We start from the raw sequence: 20806 nt of genomic DNA on the forward strand, positions 1-20806 counted from the left end.
TTACCGATTTCTTTTTAATGCGTAAGAGTAACGTTGTAAGTGACAAAAGTTGGTCATATTTTATCCGCTCTTTGTAATTTCTCGTTTGGGTAATAAGAATTGCCACTTTATATACGCCTTGTACTTACGATCAAGCACGTTATTTACGGTATTACGTCGTATCCTATAGAATGCTTTATACGAAATTCGCGAAACAATCTGGTTTACAGCTATAAATAGCTGAAAAAGATTTCACGATGGAAGAAACTCGTGGTATAGAAGAGCGTGTAAGATATCGAAGGGTGGTTTCTGTAACGCGGTAGGCGGTAAGACACGTGTACGGATGGAACAAAATGTAAGTTTGGATTTGCAACCGGTGGATCGAGCAAGCAAAGCAAAACGGGAACGAAGGTGACGCGGCCCGGGGAGCTGATACGAACGAGTACCGGAGTGCCAGGGACACCCACGTGTGACAAGGCATCGCATAATCTACCCGGACATTTAGCGTAGGCAGGGTACTAGCCGCGGTGGCTACAGGTGCTTCGATGGGCAGGTGAAATTTCATAGCGAATAACGCGATTAATCCGCTATGCTCCGGGGAAAAGTTTCAATTACGTGGATACTCCGGCGCGAGGGAAAGCATGGAAAATCGGAATGATCGATGCGAACGCATCAACATTAGCGCAACCAGACGATAGGATAGATGATATCTGAGAATCGTGGTCGGCGATCTAATGAATTTTTCTCCCATCAAGCGGTCGCCGAGCATCGGGGTACTTACTTTACCGGAGAAAAGTTGGCTGGACGGTGCGAATTTCAAAAGTAACGAGCGATACCGGCAATGGCGATATTAGGGAGAAACGATGTTGCTCGTTAAGTATTCACGACAAAACCACATTTACCGAGAGGCCTGATCGTCGTGCTACGAGCATTAGGTATACGCGAAGATACTCGGGTAGCTGCGTGACTTACAAGCCTCGAGTCTATATTTCAACGGGCGTTAAAGTCGAGGTCGATTCCATCGTACCGAGAGACGCTGTTCGAAGCGTCCGATCATTACACCCGTTATAAGCTGTCACATAGCTCATCTCACACATACCGCGGTCCCGCACACTGATACCCCGTCCGGGGTACTTTGCCATTTTTTCGATTTTGTAATCAGCCCCGCATCGACGCTGGCTAACTTACGCGCGTCACTTTCGATCTTTCTTAAGACGATTCACGCACAAAACCATCGACGTACCGCGAGGCTAAAACCCATATTCTTCCTTGTAATTATTCCCGCGATACATGTACGTACCTTGATATAGGGTAAGTTAGAGTTATTCGTTCGGTCGGTATATTCGGTACGGATATTTGGCTCAGATCGAGCAATTTTCACTGGTAATTCGCTAAATTAGCTCGTAAGCTGCTTTTGACAATAGACTCTTTGACACGTTAACGATACACGGCGAAATTGCGTATTGTGTGGATTAAGGAGTGCGTATTCCGGAATGTAACATCGGCTCGTCAAGAGGCAAGAAGTTTGTTCGACGTACGATATTTTCTTTTTCTTTGGTCGTTGCGCCAAATACGCGTAAATCGTACGTATAAAATCCCTAAACCGACTGACGCAAAACTTAGATCTCGTGAATGGTGCGACTGTGCTGGTGTACAGCGTAAACCTAACCGGCACGATGTCGCGTGTTCGATCATCGAAATGAAAGTTATCGGAACGATGATACACGCGTACGTGAACGTTGTTGTCGATCGGTAAGTGATCCGATCGGGAACATCGACAGCTTCGTCTGTCTACAGACGCGGCAGGAACTCGAAAGGTTAACCGAAGATGATGTTCTTGTACACCGTTGCGTCACCAGCCGCGTGATAGGACTTTCACTGTGAGCGAACACGACGACGATCTCTCGTCGTTCTTCGAGAAGCGGTAAAAAGACAGGGGCAGGTCTCGTTATTGCTTCGAGATCGTTAAGGTCAATTACCATGGTCGATTTCTCGGACGCGAGAAAACGCCCTCGACGTAATTCGTCAAAGGCGCTCCGGCTGGAAAAACGCCGGTTCCTTTTCGCCGCGAATGAGCGTAATTAAAATTAACGAGCGCGCGATTAATTACGCACGTATCCACGACAGAATTCGCTTGAGATATTCTCGACATATATCAGCAACGTGCTCGTAACGCTGTACAGTGGCTCGCGAAAGTACCCGCTTCGGTACTTGTACACGCCTTTCGCGAATTGCTTATTTATTCGTTCGATCGTTTGACGAATATCGTTCGTATTCTGTATCGTCAGGTTTCTTTCCTACGTTATCGATATACTCGACGGCGACAGTCGAGTGCGATTATAGCGCTAACGAGATTTCGAAATGTTTTTTATAACGCATAAAGTATGGACGATAAAAGTTTAAAGTTTTCTATGGTTCAAGCGTTCAAATATTTCCACTAGTCGGTGTACGTATAACACGAAACGGCGGATACTTTAACGCCTTATAGATTAGTGTGCTAAAAAGTGAAAACCGTGTAGCTGGTCGAGCTAACTAACTACCGTATATTTCATCCTCGAGCCGAGGATCCTATCGATATTCGTGTCGACCTATCGGTGTGTTTCAACGGATCTATATTCTCGTACGTTTGCTCGAGGTGTTGTTTCTCTCGAGCTGGTTCGACTTAATCGCCGGGATAATTCGATCGCTTACAAGCAAACATCGTGTCTCTATTTCATGTAGCTATTAATAACTTACCGGTAGAAGAAGTAACGAGGATGGGGAATGCCTGGCCGCGGCTTGCCTAAGACTAAGAAAGTGCAGTAGGGGGTCCTCGGATGCTCTCAGCTCGTCCAGAATCCTCCTGGCCTCGCCGTAACTCTCCAGGTATTCCCAGTAAGAATTCCAAAACGAGCCAGGGAATAAGTCACCTGGTGGACACACCGAACGAGGCAATTAGATACCGTATCGAAGTCGGTATACCCACTGTGCTTGACGAATTCGATAAATTCTCTCTCGGCTCGTTCCGATCGTCCCGAGAGAGACTAAATCGTGGGCTCGTTGACCCATTTTAAGAGGATGATCGACGATACGAAACATAAAAGAATGAGTGAGAGAAAGAGAGAAAGAATAAGCTAATTATACGAGACACACTGGAAAGGCATGCAAAATTTATCCGCGATGATGGAATAACCGTGAACGAGAACCTCGCGTCCAAAATCTTCTTCGAAATGATTCGATTCAGCGATACATCATCTCGCTACCTTCCCTACGAAACTTATTTCCGTTCGAGGATTCCTATCTTTTTCTCTCTTTTCCACCGTTCTTCGTCAGGTGGGGTCTTCGCCATCACGGAACAGACACTCGCGCATCGGCAATGATTTACCATCGAATCCTTCGGCCTTTTTACGTCCTTTCCCCGACTCCATTATCCGACTCGGTCTCGCCATAGACTTCCTCGTGAAAGACACCACGACCTATCGCGATTTATATTTTTCTTTGCAATCTTCGCGTTCTTTCGCTATCGTATTACGGTTCGAGCGTCTAAAGAAAATCCGATGAAAGACGAAAGCGTACACTCACCCGATTTGAAGGTACCGCCATCCCAATTCTCCAGCGCTGTGCGGATCTGAAAGAAAGCAAAACAGCCATGGTAGAATTGCCTCTTAAAATACAATGACCAAGATAGGAGGAAGGGATGGGAAGAGATACGGGGGACCATGTATAATACATGATGTATAATGCCCGAATGAGTGGAGCTCGAGGGGCGCCATACGCCAGTTTTATACAACGGGCGAGTTTCAACCGATCATTTGATTACTTTTTTATACTCCTCTTTACATCCTGCGCTCGATAGCCTTAACGGACAATTGATCTTTTTCGTACGACGAAGAAACGATATCCGAGAAGAAAAACCGAAACCGGCGTTGCTTTCTCGTAGCAAAATACGAATTAGGTGGCGAACAAAAAATTAAGGCGAGTATCCGGACCACGTGCAATTGGATGTCGAACGGAATCGAGAGACCCGTTGCTTTTACGATCTTTCGAAGGAAATGACGATCGAATAAAAATACAGAGAGGAGAAGGTGAAGACATTTTTCAAATTTACTACTTCGGTCTGGACGGTGGTTCGATGGTTAAATCACGTCCTCGAAACCAACTTGTTTCGTTGAATTATAACGCGGCATTATGCCCGATTAGCACGCGAATAAGCTCGATAGTCCTTAAGGCTCTTTCTATTATTACGTTACAGCGTGAGTGAAACGAGGATGAAATTCTCTTCGAATAAAGGAAATACGAAAGAAACAAAATATCCGGATACCTATCGATCTCGATGTCGGAATATAAATACTTTCTTCCGATAGAAAATTTTTCTGACAAATTTCTAAATTGATTTAAAAATGTAAAAAAATACGTAAACGTCCGTAATCTGACTTTTACGCGCAGACAAACTACTTTTTTAAACGAACGCTTCGACTTTCATATTTCCTTCGAAACCACTTTCTAGCAATGGCGACTCGCTACTCGAAGCTCGATGAACCGATCAACCGCGTAGATGCGAGGACTTTGTAAAGGTACGACCGACACCCACTTAACTCTTTAACGAGTAACATTGTCACGAGAGAATCCACTTACGTTTCCATTACAGTAGGTAAAGGGAAAACGACTGGTCCGCGCGGCGTGTAAAGTGGCAAGACGCTTGTACAGCAACAGTATCGACCTTATGTTAATCGGCGCGTTAATGGTTAATTTCAGCGAGGCCGTAAAATCGAGAGAAAGTTGCGTAAATAAAGGCCGGCGGACAGGTGGTACCCGTGGGCACGGTATTTGCATTTCTTATTTCAACCAAGCGGCGTTACATCGAATAAAAATATTTATCGTATAGTTTCGACTTCTTTTCGGATCAGGCCGTGCCAGGGCAAGCGATTATCGATGATACACGGTTAATTGCCTGCGAGCTACGAATACGTATCTATCATGGACACCGTGTAATCATAATAAAATTGCTGGCCTCTGTGCGCAGCTTCGCTAACGAGCAATTTCTTGCGCTTTAATTGCTACGTTTTGCGTAGACCATCGTCGTCCAACGATCGAGAAATCTTTATCCAACTTTATCCGCGTTTATCGCGGATTTTCGGAAGTATGTATTACAAGTGGATAAATACGCGTGTAACCACGCGTTGTTTCGTGCATCTCTGGCACGTGTTCCGGAGCAAATGAACGAGAGAAACGTCCGACTACCAGTTTAAGAAACGGTCGTCAACCTTCTGTTATCCGTACCTTAAAAAGGCAGCCTACGATGATGACCCGCTGAGTCATAAGATACGCGATAAGGCATCTAAAATGGGGTGACGAGCCCGTTTATATCGTGCGCGGGTGTTCGAAATCGCTTGGTCTTTTAGAAACGTTTCTCGATTAATTCCCGAAATCTTAGAACTCGTCATTCGAGGGAGTGATCGAACGCGGTTGCTGTTATCGCGTTACGAGGAAAAATCTTGATGGACTCTTCGATCGGTACTTACGATCGGTGATAAACCGCGTCGAGATAAACGAACGAACGCCGAACAAGATTGGAAATGAACGGGTACCGATGCGCGATACGTCGATGTATTCGAACGTGGAGGATGAATTTTCGCGGTATCATTCGTTAAGTTAAAGTTTCGATAAGGACGTATGGGATTGGAGCAGAGGGTGCAACGTCAGCGGGATGACGGCTGCCGCCCGAGTAAATTGAAAAAAGGGATGCGTGTGGTTGTAAGGGGCATCGTATGGCTGTCGGTTGCATTGTCACGTCGGCGACGGCGCGGCGTGACGGTGCGTCGGCGTGTCGATGTGTTTCTTATTGTCAGATACGTATCTATGTTAAGCGCACACGCAGTGCATGCGCCCATGCATTTATGCAACGCATTATACGCGCCGGCGAGGCCGAGCATACGCCGTGACCCATTCATTTCCGAGCGTTATTCTCGAAAACCCAATCCTAGATTAATTATAAATTATTCGTATTCATGAGGCGCTCTACCGGCTAGAGAGACTTTATAAATCGCTTTGGAAACTAATAAAGAAAAAGAAAAAGAAAAACAGAAAATATAGCCGGCAACCTCCTCGTTAAACCTCTCTCTCTCTCTCTCCATCAACATCCAACTTTATTTTCCAACGTTACAACAGGGAACAAAGTCGAACGACGTTGTCTTGGCTACCGTGGTTCACCACTGCGTCAGATTACGATGCACAGGCAGTCGCGAGACAGAGACGAGGAGGACGAGGGCATTCCTCGATATCTAGGTTCGTGGAACAACGATAGACGATCGTAGCCGATCACCGATTATCTCGAGGACCTGGTGAATATTACAGAGTCTGCGGAGTGTCCAATTTTTCGCTGGTCCCTCTCTCCTTTCTGCTGTCTCGCTCGGGCGAATCGTGTGCGGAGACGCGCATCCTCTTGGAGGCGGTTTTAATTACACGTCGCGCGACCGCGATCGTCCCCTCGGGCCTGCATTATCCATCCAGGACGAGCTCTCGAGGATGAGTACTCCGGAGGGCGTTCCCAAAAAAACAGGCCAGACCACGTGTTATTAGGGACTACGCGTGGGCGTTTCAACCACCCATTATTATTTTATAGTCGTCCGGACGGTCTCTCTATAAAGATTTTTTACCCTGTGAGCCGAGATTGAAGATCGATAAACGGGATATGCACCTGCGGAGTGGCACGAAGATACCTGCTCCATGCTTCTTCTTGTCGCATCCATCCAACCACGATGTCAATACGCTTTTCTATTTCGCTTATGTAAATCAGCTTTTTCATCCGGTACAACTGAATCGCATTTTCGCCCCGGCTCTCTTAAATAATTACACGCCTCGCTGCATTTAAATCACAAACAGGTTTTTTCCTCCAGATATATCAATATAGGGGAACGACGAAAGCACCGTGGGTTTATAATTAGGTTACACGGAATTTTTAGATCGCCACTGATCATCACCTGCCTTTATCGCGACGATTCTTATTTCTTATCATTGACAACGTTCGCACGCGCGAACTATACATACTCGATCTACGATTATACTCGATAATCGATACGCGATTGCATCCTGTTTAACGTTACGTTCATGATCAACCGAGCTCGCCAGCTTCTTCGCTAAAACGAGACGTGTCAGATACGTGTTTGTCGTCGCGTCGTCGCCATTTCGTCCCGTCGAACGAAAGTGTAAGAGAGAGAACGTTTAAAGCTGCTCTAGTTTCGATCGAGTAAATCGTTCGTGCTCGTGGTTCTTTCAGTCTCGTCTCGATCGCGTTTTTCCGAGTCACATGCTCCAACGGCTCGGCTTTTGTTGCTCTTCGTTTATTGACACTGACGCGAGTTGGAAGACTCGAAAGAGCCACGCGTGGAACTCGTTTCGCGTTGTCCCAGTTTTCTCAAATCATCGCAAATTAATGACAAACCGGCAAAAAGGAGCAACCGGAGACCGACGATTTACGACGAGCTGTTCTGTTTTACCCGCGATTTTTCGAGAATACGTTCCACTTCTGTCACGCGGCCGGTTTGTTGGCGTAACGATCACGACGAGGAACGCGTTTCACGCGATCGAACCCATCCACACGCGTGAATCGTTCCCTTACCGGCACGTGAACGACAATTTCGGCTGCAGGAAGCTGAACCAGAGGCGGAGCTAGCCACGTGGGCAGCGCATAAATCTCTTCATTCTTTTATCGCCGGGTTAACAAGGCTCCTACATACACGTTCGTCTTCGTTGCTAACGAGAGCGTTGACCGCGCGTCGATTGTGCAGAGAAAGCAGATTCGCGCTTGAAAAACCTTCTTTCTCTTTCCTACTGCTAACTGCTGCGTACACTCAACCGATGGTTATCCAAGATACGTTATTATTACCTTTGATGTTCCTCTTCGATCATCGTTTCGATGTCGTAAAGAAACGTATGGGTTGAACGGAGGAATAAAATCATCGAAGCGGAAGCGAATTCCCGACGTACGTTTAACGTATATATTATTTGGCACAGATCAATTTTTTCATACGCGAACTGCATTTCAAGTTAGAACGGCGTACGTTCTTCTCGCGATACCGATTCGACTACGATACGTAACACCGTGAAAAGGGAACAACTGGAATTCCAACGAGGATTATTACGACTTACGGGACGGCATGGATACCAATGAAAATTTATCGATCCGTCACGATCAACGTCGATTCGGACCGACTACGATCGTAACTCCCACTGGTCACACCTTTATTCTCCGAGCAATCGATTAACGAGTGGCTGGGATCGCGATGCTTAATTTCTCTCGGCTCGGTTACGCAAACCAACCGTTTGTTCGATTGGCAAAAGCTAACGATGGAACTCGTTAACGAACTTATTCTTCTGAAATGCCAAAGTTTGACGCAATACGCTTTTGCATCGCGCGAGTCTCGGACGTTGAATCCGCGACCACGAAACAACGTGACACGCGAATGCGAAACCGTTTTACGAACGGAGGCTACGAAGGAACGTGTCCTGGGTTCGCGCACACGACGAACAAATCTGCGTGCACCGCGGAACGCACTTTCTCCTGTCTAAGATAAAAGCCGTGCCGCGGTGAGAGCGATTTGCGATTTTCTAGGGTGTCGGGAAGTATCGGTTTGATTGATGCACCCACCACCACGACACGAGAGCATTGTCCTCGTATTCTTTCTCTCGATTTCCATTTCGAAAACCATCTTCCATCGCACACGCAACACGGCTGCAGAATTTATAATAACTGTCCAGTCTTTTCGATCGTCGCGAAAGTCGAAGGGATCGCCGCGGCAAAAAGAAAAGGAGAGGCTGGCTTGGGTGAATTTAGTTTTTAAATTCGGATACACCGACAACGATTAATTTGCATCTGCGAAACTACGTTATTAATTTGGGTAGCTTTTTAGGACCAAAGACACGAACAAAAGATATTCGACAGAAGGTGAGAAGAAATTAGAGATATTTAGAGATAAGCAGAACTGGTCCCATTAGCAACACGATCAAAACCATCGAAATTCCGCGTCCCTGTATTTATCATTTCCTGCTACTATCGCGTTTCTCATTCAACGGCTACTCGACGCCCCCGAGAGCTGGCTCGGAAATAAATGTCGCTGCCGAAAGGCGAAGCCCAGAGGTGATCAAGCCCCCTGCATGTCGATAAACTTTTTATTTCTTCGACTCGTCCTTTCTTTCGATTCCTCGTTCGAACCCTCCTTCTTCCCTCTTATCCTCGCGTTAAAAGCTCGCGCGTCATCACACGGACGAGCGTTACACATAATCCGACCGTGGAATTTCTTTGTCGGAGAAGACAAGTTCCCGGAAGGCGTAGATGGAAAGGTTGAAATCGCGCGTATTAAACTTGCCATGTTGGTTGAACATTCGTGACGAATTGCTATTTAGCAAAGCGATCGCTACTTCTTTCGTAAAGCGAAAAACTTTCTGAGCAAACTTCTCTTTCTTCTTCGCTGAGCGAAACATTGACAAGACTCTCGCATACGATAATACGAATTCGCAAGAAATTAACGCTCACTCGGTGTAGGCTGGATCGTTTCTGACACATTTTTTAAACTTTCACTCGATCTCCATCGTTTAAGGCTTAATAAAATACATATATATATATATAATGTACGCAGAACGATAACTGTAAAGATTATTAATGCAATGACGATGCGGATAGATCCAGGAGAAAGATCGTAGTTGCTAATAAATTTGTATTTTTCTCACGGACGAACAAAATATTCGACGATTCTGAGAATGGAAAGCGGTTAGAAAAATGTCGCAAGTGGATATCGAGGTAAAGGACTTTGCCGCGGCGCGTCGTGCGAGAATTAAACTGGACCGTGTCCGCCCCACCCCCGTCTCAGAAAAATAAGAGACCCTTGCCGATGAAATCGAAACCGTTCTCGGCGATCCGCTATCCCAGCAGTCCACTTTCCCAACAAAATACCACCACGTTTATCCACTTTCCTGCGACACGATCGTCTCTCCTTTTTTTCTCGTTAACCCGCGTGTGCTGTACGCCGCGCGGCACATTTTTTCCCCTCGCTGCTGCTCTACTTTCTACCCGCGTCTCCTCTTTTTCCGCGAGTCAGGAAAATGAAAAGAGACAGTACGAAAAGAGCGTACGAAGGAAAGAGGACGATAGAATGGCCAAACGATGCACTAATGCGAATAAAATTACGTCTGCCAGAGCTCGTCCGCTATTACGGACTGCTTCATTGGTCGATGAGCGAGGTGGTAAAGAGGAACTCGACTCGAGCGTCGGTATCCGAGAACTCTTTCATTTCTCTGCGATAATGTATACGCTGCCGGATGATTGCACACCGGCTAATTAATTTTCCAGCATTCTTCTAACTTCCTTCTCGTCTGTTTCACCTTTTCCACCCTTTGCATTCGGAATGCGCGAGCCACCGCAACGCGCGACCTTTTCCATTTTCTACTAGAGCTATCTCGCGCAATAATTTACCAGCCGAGCGATATTGGTAATCGGGCGAATTGCGAGTTGTATTCTCGTCACGTGGGATAACATTTTCTTGCAAAGTTTCGTCTCTTTGGTTACCAAGCTTGTTAATATCACAAAATACTGGTACTGGCGTAACATGTCAAATTTCAATAAGAGCGTCGGTTCCATGGTACAGGATGATGCGAAGAAGACTCGTCGTAACTTGCAACGATAAATTTTTCCTTTTTCTCCGACAATGTACATATCAGCTCGTGTTTTTCTTCTTCGTCCGTGGCACGATTACGGCATCTACGGTGTAATTAACATCCATAACCATCAAACTGGATTACGAACAATATCCGGCTCGTGCTGCTTCGTCTTGAGATTAGAGAAGGACTGTTAACCGCAGACTCGAACTGCTACTTACTCATTAGCCGACCGGCAATGAGCGTAAAGAAACGGCTCCATGTACATTTACTTTTCAGCCAAGCACGTTGATTATCGGCGAGTATAGCAGGATCGTTGGCCGAAACTCAATCTGTAAGTACGTTTACACGGTCTGATTAACATCTATGGGTGGAGGAATTAGCCGAAGAATCGTGGAATTCGGTCACGGAGGATCGGTAACGAACGGTGTTTGGCCGTTGTAAGCGTAACGTTTCGTTTGCACGGATTTTAAAGCGATCCAAGGTCTCCTCCGTCGAAGAAGGCATCGCGCGACAGACGAACGAAGGCCGGACGGACGATCGCGTTCCAGAAAATTCACCGAACTCTCGTCGCAATCTTTTGGAAAGAACGAGTCGCAAGAAAGGCGATATTCGCGAGATCATCGGCTTCGGACGGTGCTTTCACATTCTCGCAAAAAAACGTTGACCTGCAGCTGCATGAATATTACCGCGACGAATACGGACACGGATAACGATGATCGGCACGATATGACCAAAAACGATCTTCGTCCGTCATTTATTATCGCGCATGTCCACCAGATTCACGCACGAGTAATTTCATTTCTGCTCCATTCCGTGTTTTACTCTTACGACCGAAGTAGACCAAATAAATCTCCACTTTCTTCCTCGCTTCTTCGATTCTCGTCTTCGCTCCGCTCATCCGAATCTTATTTTTTATTCCTAATGAGAATGAGAATCGATCCTGCGAGATACACCGTGCCGATCCACTCGTTTCGTACGCAGATAAACACGACGATTATTTTCTCAAAGTTGCCCTGCAATTTTTCATTTCTCGCGTATATTACTTTCCGCTTTGTGAGACGGAGAAAGCCGGTTGCGAGACAACGTTCGATACGATTACGAGGAATTAATCGATCGTTGTATGCTCTTCCGTAAACAAGCAGATTCGTAAACAACAAGGAAGAACGGGAGATACGGGAAGAGGGTAGAAATAAAAGATAGCAGGGCGTTGGTTGTCGCATTGGCAGTGGCCGGGGCAACGAGCGCAGGTGCACGTGCGCATCGCGATGCAGCTACTCTCGAGCCGCCGCCATGACCGCGGTTACCGTGGCGCGTTGCTCTGCCGCAAAAACGTAATTTACGGTCGTAGCGAGTAGAGAACGTCGCAGAGAAACGGAGAAAGAAGAAAGAAAGCAAAAGAGTAAGAGAGCCGGATTGGACCAAAAAGACCGCGCCAGACTTTACATCCGTCCTTCTCGAAATTCTACGCTCAATTGCCGAAGGAGAGACGCTGCTCCGGATGACGATGAAACGATACAGAAGAGGACGAACGAGGGATCAGTCGTTAGGGACGATACTTCTCGTGGAATCCTCCGAGGTTCGTCGAGGAAGCAAACGGCCAGAAGAGGCTGGATCACGATGGATAGCGACAAGGTTTGAAACGCTTCGAATCTGTATGTACGTACGAAGCCACGGAAGAGCATCTTAAGTCGCTTCTCCTATTTTTAACGGGCAAGCGATTTCAAGATTCGCTAGGTTGTCTTGATATTTGCTTTTGGAAATGGACGAACGTTTTCTTCGTCTCTTCGAAATTTTGAAAATATCCTTCGTCGTAACATTACAGCATCGAACGCGTCGAAATATTCGTTTGTCTTAACAGTTATACCCTTAGCTTCTACGAAACTTTGTCGATGTCTTTGCGTATCTAACGAATTCTTTTCGTTCGTAGATATTTCACGTCGGTTTAATCACGAAGTGACGTTAGAAATGTACGTATGGTGTTTTTCTTCCGTGATCCTCGTATTCCGTGGTGTTGAAAAACCTCGAGGCTGAGATTCGAACGCCCATCGCTAGCCACAGGACGCCACCAGAACTCGAAGAATCCTTGGAGCAAATAAACGTACGAGAATAAGTCCCTCCTTGTTCGTCGAGTCCCTTGGCGTTCTCTCTGAAGAGAGAAAAACGGAGAAAGAAGAAGGGAGCGTGTACGAGGAAAAGGAAGAAAGACGGAACGAGTCTCCCTCGCCTTCCAGGTGCGCGATTGCTTCTAATTGCCCGCGCTCTGGCCCCAAGGTGCTTCCAAAGTGAAATTGCTCTGTAGCAGCGAAGATCGCGCCAACAGCCGACCGGCGACAACAAGCCCGGAATAAAAAGGGTACAGGGAAGAGAACTGCCGGGTTCGTGCGCCGCTTCAGAAACTGCCTGCCATTCGAAGCGTTTTCATTAATTAACCTTCGGTCCTGCGCGAGGTTTTGCGTCATCCTGACGATCTCGGATTAACCTCGACCAGTTTCGTATACGTACGTAGGATGGCTGACGTTCGCAAACACCGTCTTTCCTTTCGTGTAACTCTATGACAAAGCGTCAGATTCCATCGATGGATCGAGTCAAATCGCTCGGATGAATCATTCCGAGAGAGAATGGCGAATATAAAAGGAAATCCGTAAATAGCAATCGTCTTGTCGTAAATTTAACGTAAATTTAAAATTATCTTCGACGCGCATTGTTTCACAGCAACGACGAAAAGCAAAAGGAAAAATTAATACAGGGTGTCCTAAGAGGAAACGTTCAAACTGACAAATTACAGGTTACTGACAAAATGTCGTTTCCGCGAACGTAAATCTATTCGCTGGTTTAACCATCATTCCTATCCCATCGTAGACGTTTCATTTCCGATCGTGTCACTCGCGTTGCGTATTGCTCGTATCGTTTCTTCGCGTATCTTTCGCTTTTCCTCGGACACCCTGTACGTGATCATGTTGCACAAGTTGGAATCAGATCGAGTGATATCCCATAACCAAAGGCGTTCTCGAAAATATGTTTCGCAACGACCGAACGTAGAAACTCGAAAGAGAGCCTGTAGGTGTCTGCTATAATTAATCCACGCGTCGATCGTAATAATCATTTCGCGCGAAAAAGATCGGTGTCTCGGTCTCGGTGCGAGATGCATCGAGAACGGAGCGTATATTTGCACGGTTTTTGCGCCAGAACTTCGTTATCGATGACCATCGGCGTCTCAGCGCGCGGAATAAAGAAGGTAGGCGTTTCCTCGGCGAGTCGGTTTCGCTCGAATCCCGCGGAACGATCTTTCGCCGGCGCGAAGAGAGGCTTTTTCACTTTACGACGCCGTTGCATCCTCGCGAACTCTCGCTGCCTCTTGTAAAAGTCAATATTTATGAGGATGCTAACCACCGTCATCGCTCATCCCGACTCGTTAACCAGCTCCGCCGGCGTGGCTTTGTGTTTACATCCGAAGGACAGCCATCCTCTTTATTGTCAGCCCTAAGAAAACACGTCCACCGTTGCATCCAGAGTAGCCAACGTTCGTCCAGCCCCGGGCACCATCGCCTTATCAGTATCCGCTCTGTCTGACCACCATATTTTCCACGGTGTTTTTAGTGAAAACACCTTGCCCGCCCGACCAACGATCATCTCTCTACGCTTTCTTACAACCGATTCGGAGAGACTGGTCTGCGCACCGAAGTAAGCTGTGAGTTCTGCCTCCTGGCTACTCTCGGTAGGTGTTTACATTGTTGTATAAGAAACGCGCCAGGCTTGCGCAGCTAACTAACTGGACATTGAATTCTAACGAGGGCTGTTCCAGTGGAATTTCGAGCAAGTGTCTAGATCTTTCGTACTGTATTCATATTGTGTCGAGCGAACGCTGAGGCAATCGTGAGATCGACAGTCGCGCGTTTTTTCGCACAATTTCGACCGAATCGTATTTCTCTGTTAGAAAATTTCTTCCAGAGAAAAAGGTTCTTTCCACCTTCTTGCAACGTTATGAGCGTTTTTCACCGTTGAAAGAATAATCGATATTGGAGTATAAAAGATGCAAAAACGACGAGAAAGAAATGTTCGTGCGCAACGTGGAATCTAAATCCTCCATAAGGAAGCTCGAAGGCATAGGGTTTCCTCTTTTCTTTCTTTTTTTTCTTTTTTTTGGGGGGGACGAAAAATAATTCAAAGAAGAGATACAGCGCGAAAAATGGTCGCATCCGCCATCGTCAGGAATTCCCTTTCGCGAAAGGTTGCGCGGATCGAAGAGTCAAGCGTAATTGCGACACGCCAGGAGAAAGGCACAACGTGGTCGAAGTAACAGGTGCCGCGCGAACTTGAACAACGTGGCTCGATTCGAGTGCCGCCATCTCTCAACCGAGAGCTTCAGTCAGTCTTGCGATTAGGTCAGAAATCGGTCGATAAGAAGAGCTCTACCATCCGTGTAGAAAACTGGCGCGTATCGTTGTCCAAGGACGTTACGAAATTCGATACAAAATTCTTTAAATTGCACTCACCCTTTGACAATGTTCGGAAGTGACCACCGAGAGATCGGCGAGCGGCTGAAAGATAACATCGTGAAATTCGGGATAGTTTCGCGCCAGCGGCCTTGCGTACAGCTCCTTCGCGCTGCACAGAGCTTCGTGGTACTCCTCCTCGGCATGAAGAAGCTTCTCCGTAGCTCTGTATCGTCTGTCCGTATCTGTAACACAAAGAAACAAAAAACCGACGATCGCGTCACTGATTCACCGGTTAGAGCGTAACAGCTATCGGGAAGCTTCGTGTATCGACGTACGCGTCAATAACGGTGATAGCGTAGAGAGCAACCGACTTTTTCAGCGAATAAAGTCGGATCGAAGCGGTGGAAACTCACCTCCTATCGGATCGTACTGTCTCGCGGAGTCCTCGATCAGCAAAACTTCTCCGTGCAACAGAGCAACATCGGCGGCAGGATCGATCTCTGCTCTGGAGCCAGCGAGCAACAATCGTGGCCTGCAGACCCGATACTTCAATAGCACGGGAGCAACCACGGACGAAATAGCTCCGGGAGACGCACCAGGTAGCTGCAATCAGACATGGCAGATGGTCGATAAACGTGTAGCAACGATAAACAGTCGCGACAAGAATCCAAGCTTCCGCTATCGATTTACGCGTCTCGTATCGTAATTTATATTTAATGGACACGCGCGCGATTTACAGATACAATCGTATATCTGTTTCGATGATATCCATAAATCGATAGAATACAAATCGTAGATCGATGATCGATCGACTGGAAATTTCATGACGAGGTTCGAATACATCCGAATACCTTCCACACGTTGTACGCGTAGAAGTAAAAACCGTTAAAACTGTTTGGCGCTCGAAAACCTTGGAAGACAAGTTTCAAAACCGCATGGACCGTCGGAAATTCCGCGAATTTTGCGGAGACGAAAAGCTCGGTGATCGATGAAAGGAAATTACCAGATTGACTCGGATATCCAATAATCCAAAGAATCGTGCAGCCAGAGTCTGGTAGTAGGTAATAACCACGTGGCTTTGTAAAGTACAACTATATTCCATCTACCCATACGTTTTCGCTTCGATCCACGCCTTCGATGAATTCCAACAAAGCCAACAAGTTTAATCGAAGTTTAAATCGAGCCATATAGCCGGACGATGGTAACCGCGAGAGTATCGATTCGTCGGGGCCAGGCAAACGAAAATTGTAATGTGTTGCACGAGTTCGTGGTTGCCCACTGTGCTTAACCCGCGACCTCGTTGGCAACCTTACGCCGGCGTGGCAATTATCGCTGGCACAGTAACGGGTCGGACAATGCAATTTAATCTCGGTTTACAACAGCCAAGCTTACACCCGACGCCGATCTTTTCTAATCGTCGTTCTCGGAATGGCTTGGAAGAGGAGAGCGATCGCTAGACGCGGGGCAAGCGACGCGAACGGGATTCTTTCTTCTCGACCGAATAATCGACGGTTCAAGGGAATCGGGCAGAGTCGGATGATCCGGTGCGGAGCGTGCGATCACCCAGGATCGACGATACGATCGGTATGATTGGGAAGAATCCGGTAGTCGATGAGCTCCACGCCGAGCGTACCGTTAATCATATTGCGAATTCTTTTTCCGGTGTAACGTGGCTCGCGCGCGCCTCGTTCAGGAATTCGGTGCGTTCGTTTTGTCCAAGTCGAACGTTCTTCGCGACTTTCCGCTCGAGCAAAGTTACGTGTAAGTATACGCGCAACTACGTTCTTAACGATCATCGAACGCACAAAGTCGTCACACTGTTTCTTTCTATCGCGTAAGCCGTTTCCTTTGCAAATTATGATACATTTAAACGACGATACGTACAGGGATAATGTCCGGCGATAAGATCGAGCTTCTTCCACGGTAGAACGCTCGAAGCGAAAGAGAAACGAGAGAAAAAGAAAATCTGTGAGTTCTGCGACCATCCGCGAGCGTGTTTTCTCGGTTAATAGATCGGTAGATGAAAACGCGATTAAAGAAAAGGAATGGTCGAAGATACGCGTTCGCGGCTCGCGTTACGAGTCCCTTTTATATCCAGGACGATTCTCATCAGCTCATCGCGGGCATAAGAGCGATGCCCGTTCGAGACGTATATACCAACTTCTCGTTTAAACGAGAAGCGCGTTATCTCTGTGACCAAGTTTTTTCACGACCGGCAAGGTACCGATATTACTCTCGATCGGAGAAAGGGCGAATTCGCGTATACGCCCACTCTCGCTTTTAATAAAGTCAAACCGGAATCGTAAAACCGAATCTAAATTGCGTAATTATACCGGTCTGTCTCTCTCCGTTTTCTCCCTTCCATCTCGCGTTTTGTACCCGTTCGATCGCGAACGGCCTCCGCTTCGTTTCCTTCGTTTTCGCCACCCTCCACCTTCGCTTCTTTTCGATTCTCTCGCAGCCTTCGTGTTTCGCCTCGTAACGTTTCTCTCTCCTCTTTCCGTCGCCGCGATACGAAGACATCGGAGCGAGCAAGATTATAAATTGGCGCGAAATACGAGTACACAGCGCGCATCCCCCGTTGCAACGGCTTTTAAAACCGGCCTTATTCGGCCAAAAGTAAATGCCTCGCAGCACCGGCAACCGCAACCGCTTGCTCGCCGCTTTATATTGTAATTAAACATTTGATACGAACCAGACGTACGAGGGCTCGCGCGTCTCGCGCTACACGCGATTGCACTTTATGGATGTTAATATTAGGCTAACGATCGAGCCTGCTGCTTTTTTTAATGTATCACTCGCCGACCGGACAGCAACAAAATTACAAGTCGTTCGAGCAAAGGGTTCAAACAGAAACAGTCTGCCTCTGCCTCTGCTTCTGCCTCTGTCTCTCTTTCTCTCTTCCTTCCTCTTCTCTTCTTATTCCATCTCTTTCTTTGTCTCTTCGTATGCTTCGTGAACGGTGTTCGAGAGAAAAACGACCGAGGATCGCGAATGTTTCCACCGCGCGAATCACTCGAGCCCCTGCCGACCGGAAATTGCCTCTAATTGCCTCGCAAACTTTCATTCTTCATCCTGAATATCCGCGACTCCTTCTCTACCCCCTCCCCCATGTTCTCCGTCTTTTGATTAAATCCCTCTCCATTAAGCTTAATCGGATTCCGCTTTATCATCCGTCCTTCGTTTAAACGAGCACGACTCACAAAAGCAAACGCCTCTTTGTCATGTTCAACGCGGTCGAACCTGTTACTGAACCCATTACCAATACCGATAGACCATATTTCTCTGTCCCACGAGTCGTCCACGATCGAATCCGAATCAGTATTCGATCGCAAGGCGAGTCGTTCCAATGGACGAGAGAGAGAGAGAGAGATGAGACGAGACTTGTCGTGCTCGAAGAACGATGCGTCGATGTTGCAAGATGATAATACACTTTCTTTTTCTGGATACTCTCGTTACCATAATTTTGCTAAACGTCCACTATGTATTTGCGAGTGTTTAATTTCAGAAATATTAGGTCATCCTCTAAATTTATTAGCTTGACAAATTTTCATACATATTTTTTACGCCATCCGATGGATCATCGTAAAACGCTTCGATTTAGAGTATAAATTACCCGATGGGAACCGAATCATCGTCGAGTATCAAATATTTTATTTCTCAGCAATAAGAAAGAAGAGTCGATCGAAAAATCTTGTCGCCCCTATGGAAACTAAATTCATTCGAGAAATACAACGTTCCCGATAATTTAAACCGAACGACAATATCTACGTATCTAGTGCATAGAGTAGTAATATCTAAACGCCACTTGCAAAGTAATAAATGGGAAATATCGATATGAGTCGATCAAAGTTTCTCCGTTTAATGGGATTCAGAAGTTTCGCGTCTATCGAACTGTACGTTTCATACATCGATTCGTGCGTGTGTCTGTTGAAAATACGCGTACAAGAGCATCCTGTCCCTCCCAGACTCATTACGGGACAATGAGCGTCGTTACATCGATCACAAGCCAGGCCATTCTGTCGAGGCGGAAGAGAGCGGACTATTTCGAGTGGCCACGAGCAGGAGGAGCCGGTCGATGCAACGCGCCGATTAATTTCTCCCGCGTTCGGACGAGAGGTATTGCCAGCTTAAGACGTATAGAAAAACCATTAATCATGATACGATTGCCACTTTAAACTCGATTGGAATTTCCGCGATACAGTTCCTGCTCGATAACGTGACGTAAGAATTCGCACGGATTGTGTCATCGTCGACTAGTAATAGCGAGAGATAATCCGCAGTTCACGAATATCGACCTTTTTATTTTATTTTATAGCGATAAAGCGAGAAGTTTAGCGAATTTCGCATACCATTCGCGGATTTTTATGCCATCGTGGAAAATTTAAACGCGCGTTTTTAAACAACAAGATTCGAAGCTATATAAAATATGGAAAGCAGAACATTCCTTTTTAACATTTAACGAGCGAAACTTTCTACTTATTTCTCGTTCATAGACATGTAAATTTGCACAGATAACCACGGTTTATTGAAAACTAAATTTATTTTTTAAAAAAGGGAATAAATATAACCTGAAAATTAATAATCTCGAGATATCTGCATGAATCAGAATTGACTCAGACATATCTATTTAAAGTGAACGCTATTTGCAACTATATAATGAAACAATCTATCTTAAACGACGGTTCTTGGTCTGGAAAAGATTTTCGAGGCACGCGGCAACGAGGCTAATTTTTTCAATTCGAAGAATTACATCATTGGTCAATTACCGGTTAGGAGGAGCTCCAGTTAGAAGAAAGTGGCCGCGACGGATGATTGAGGGCTGTGCGCGTGTCTGCAATTGTTTTATAAGAGTTGTTCAACTGGGGGGAGGGATCTACTCTTAACAAATGAGCCGACCAATTGTTTCAATAATCGAAGATCAAAAACTATTTTGCATGTTGTTAATTTTATCAATGATATTTATTTTATTGAAATTTATATCGACGAACGTATCGAACGTACGCGCTAGTCAAAACATTGTTACCCAATAACAGCTGCCAATAATGGATCGAGAGGTATGATTGTCATGCAACTGAGAGAACGAAGGCCATACCAAGTATATATAGCTCGACACAGTGGTGGCACGGAGAAGAATGTAAGTACTTGCGTAGTACACAGAGAGATACACTTGCTTTGAATAGATCGCCTAAGCCTAAAGAATTTCAGACTCGGTCTCATACGTATTTAATCGTATCTAATTAAAGAATTTACATTGTAAATCGAAGATCGATCGAATAGTTGAACCGAACTTACTCGACAACAGTTTGATCGCAATTTATAAAATATACATACCAACGATGGAATAATATTTAGTGGTACACGTACGCTACAGTAAAATCGCATTTACTTAAATTTCATTTATTGCTGCGAAATGTTACTTGGCGTTTAATTGAATAAATAAACCGTGCTACGATCGTTTGAATCCGCCTGACTGAAAAATTACAGCTAGTAGAAAGAATTAAGGAACTGCTGTTACATAAACTGTTTTCTCTCGATGGATTCAAATAAATCGTTCAACCGTAAAGCATAAATAATCGCGCGATAAAATAGGCAAAAAATCGATAATATATGTACGGATGCTAAAAACTTCCCTGGTCAATATAAAATTGCCAACATTTCGTATAATTCCGTACACGAAGTTCGACAAAAATTGCAAAGAGGGTAGCGACACCCAGGTAGGTCGCTCCACCACTGACACGCGTCGCTCACTGGGGGTA

General features: G+C 46.0%; 1 protein-coding gene across 2 annotated transcripts in view; it reads right to left on the reverse strand.

The window, feature by feature from the left end:
• LOC100649165 (rho GTPase-activating protein 20) overlaps positions 1–20806 on the reverse strand; it is a 182380-nt gene that overhangs the window by 126400 nt on the left and 35174 nt on the right. For both annotated transcript variants that reach the window (XM_020868544.2, XM_020868543.2), the window contains exons 2-5: positions 15461–15650; positions 15105–15289; positions 3541–3586; positions 2716–2888 (exon numbers count right to left, since the gene is read on the reverse strand). In XM_020868544.2, coding sequence (XP_020724203.2) covers positions 2716–2888; positions 3541–3586; positions 15105–15289; positions 15461–15650 — 594 coding nt within the window. The remainder of the gene's footprint in view (positions 1–2715; positions 2889–3540; positions 3587–15104; positions 15290–15460; positions 15651–20806) is intronic.

This window comes from Bombus terrestris, chromosome 3, assembly GCF_910591885.1.
Source record: "Bombus terrestris chromosome 3, iyBomTerr1.2, whole genome shotgun sequence".
NCBI lineage: Eukaryota > Metazoa > Arthropoda > Insecta > Hymenoptera > Apidae > Bombus > Bombus terrestris.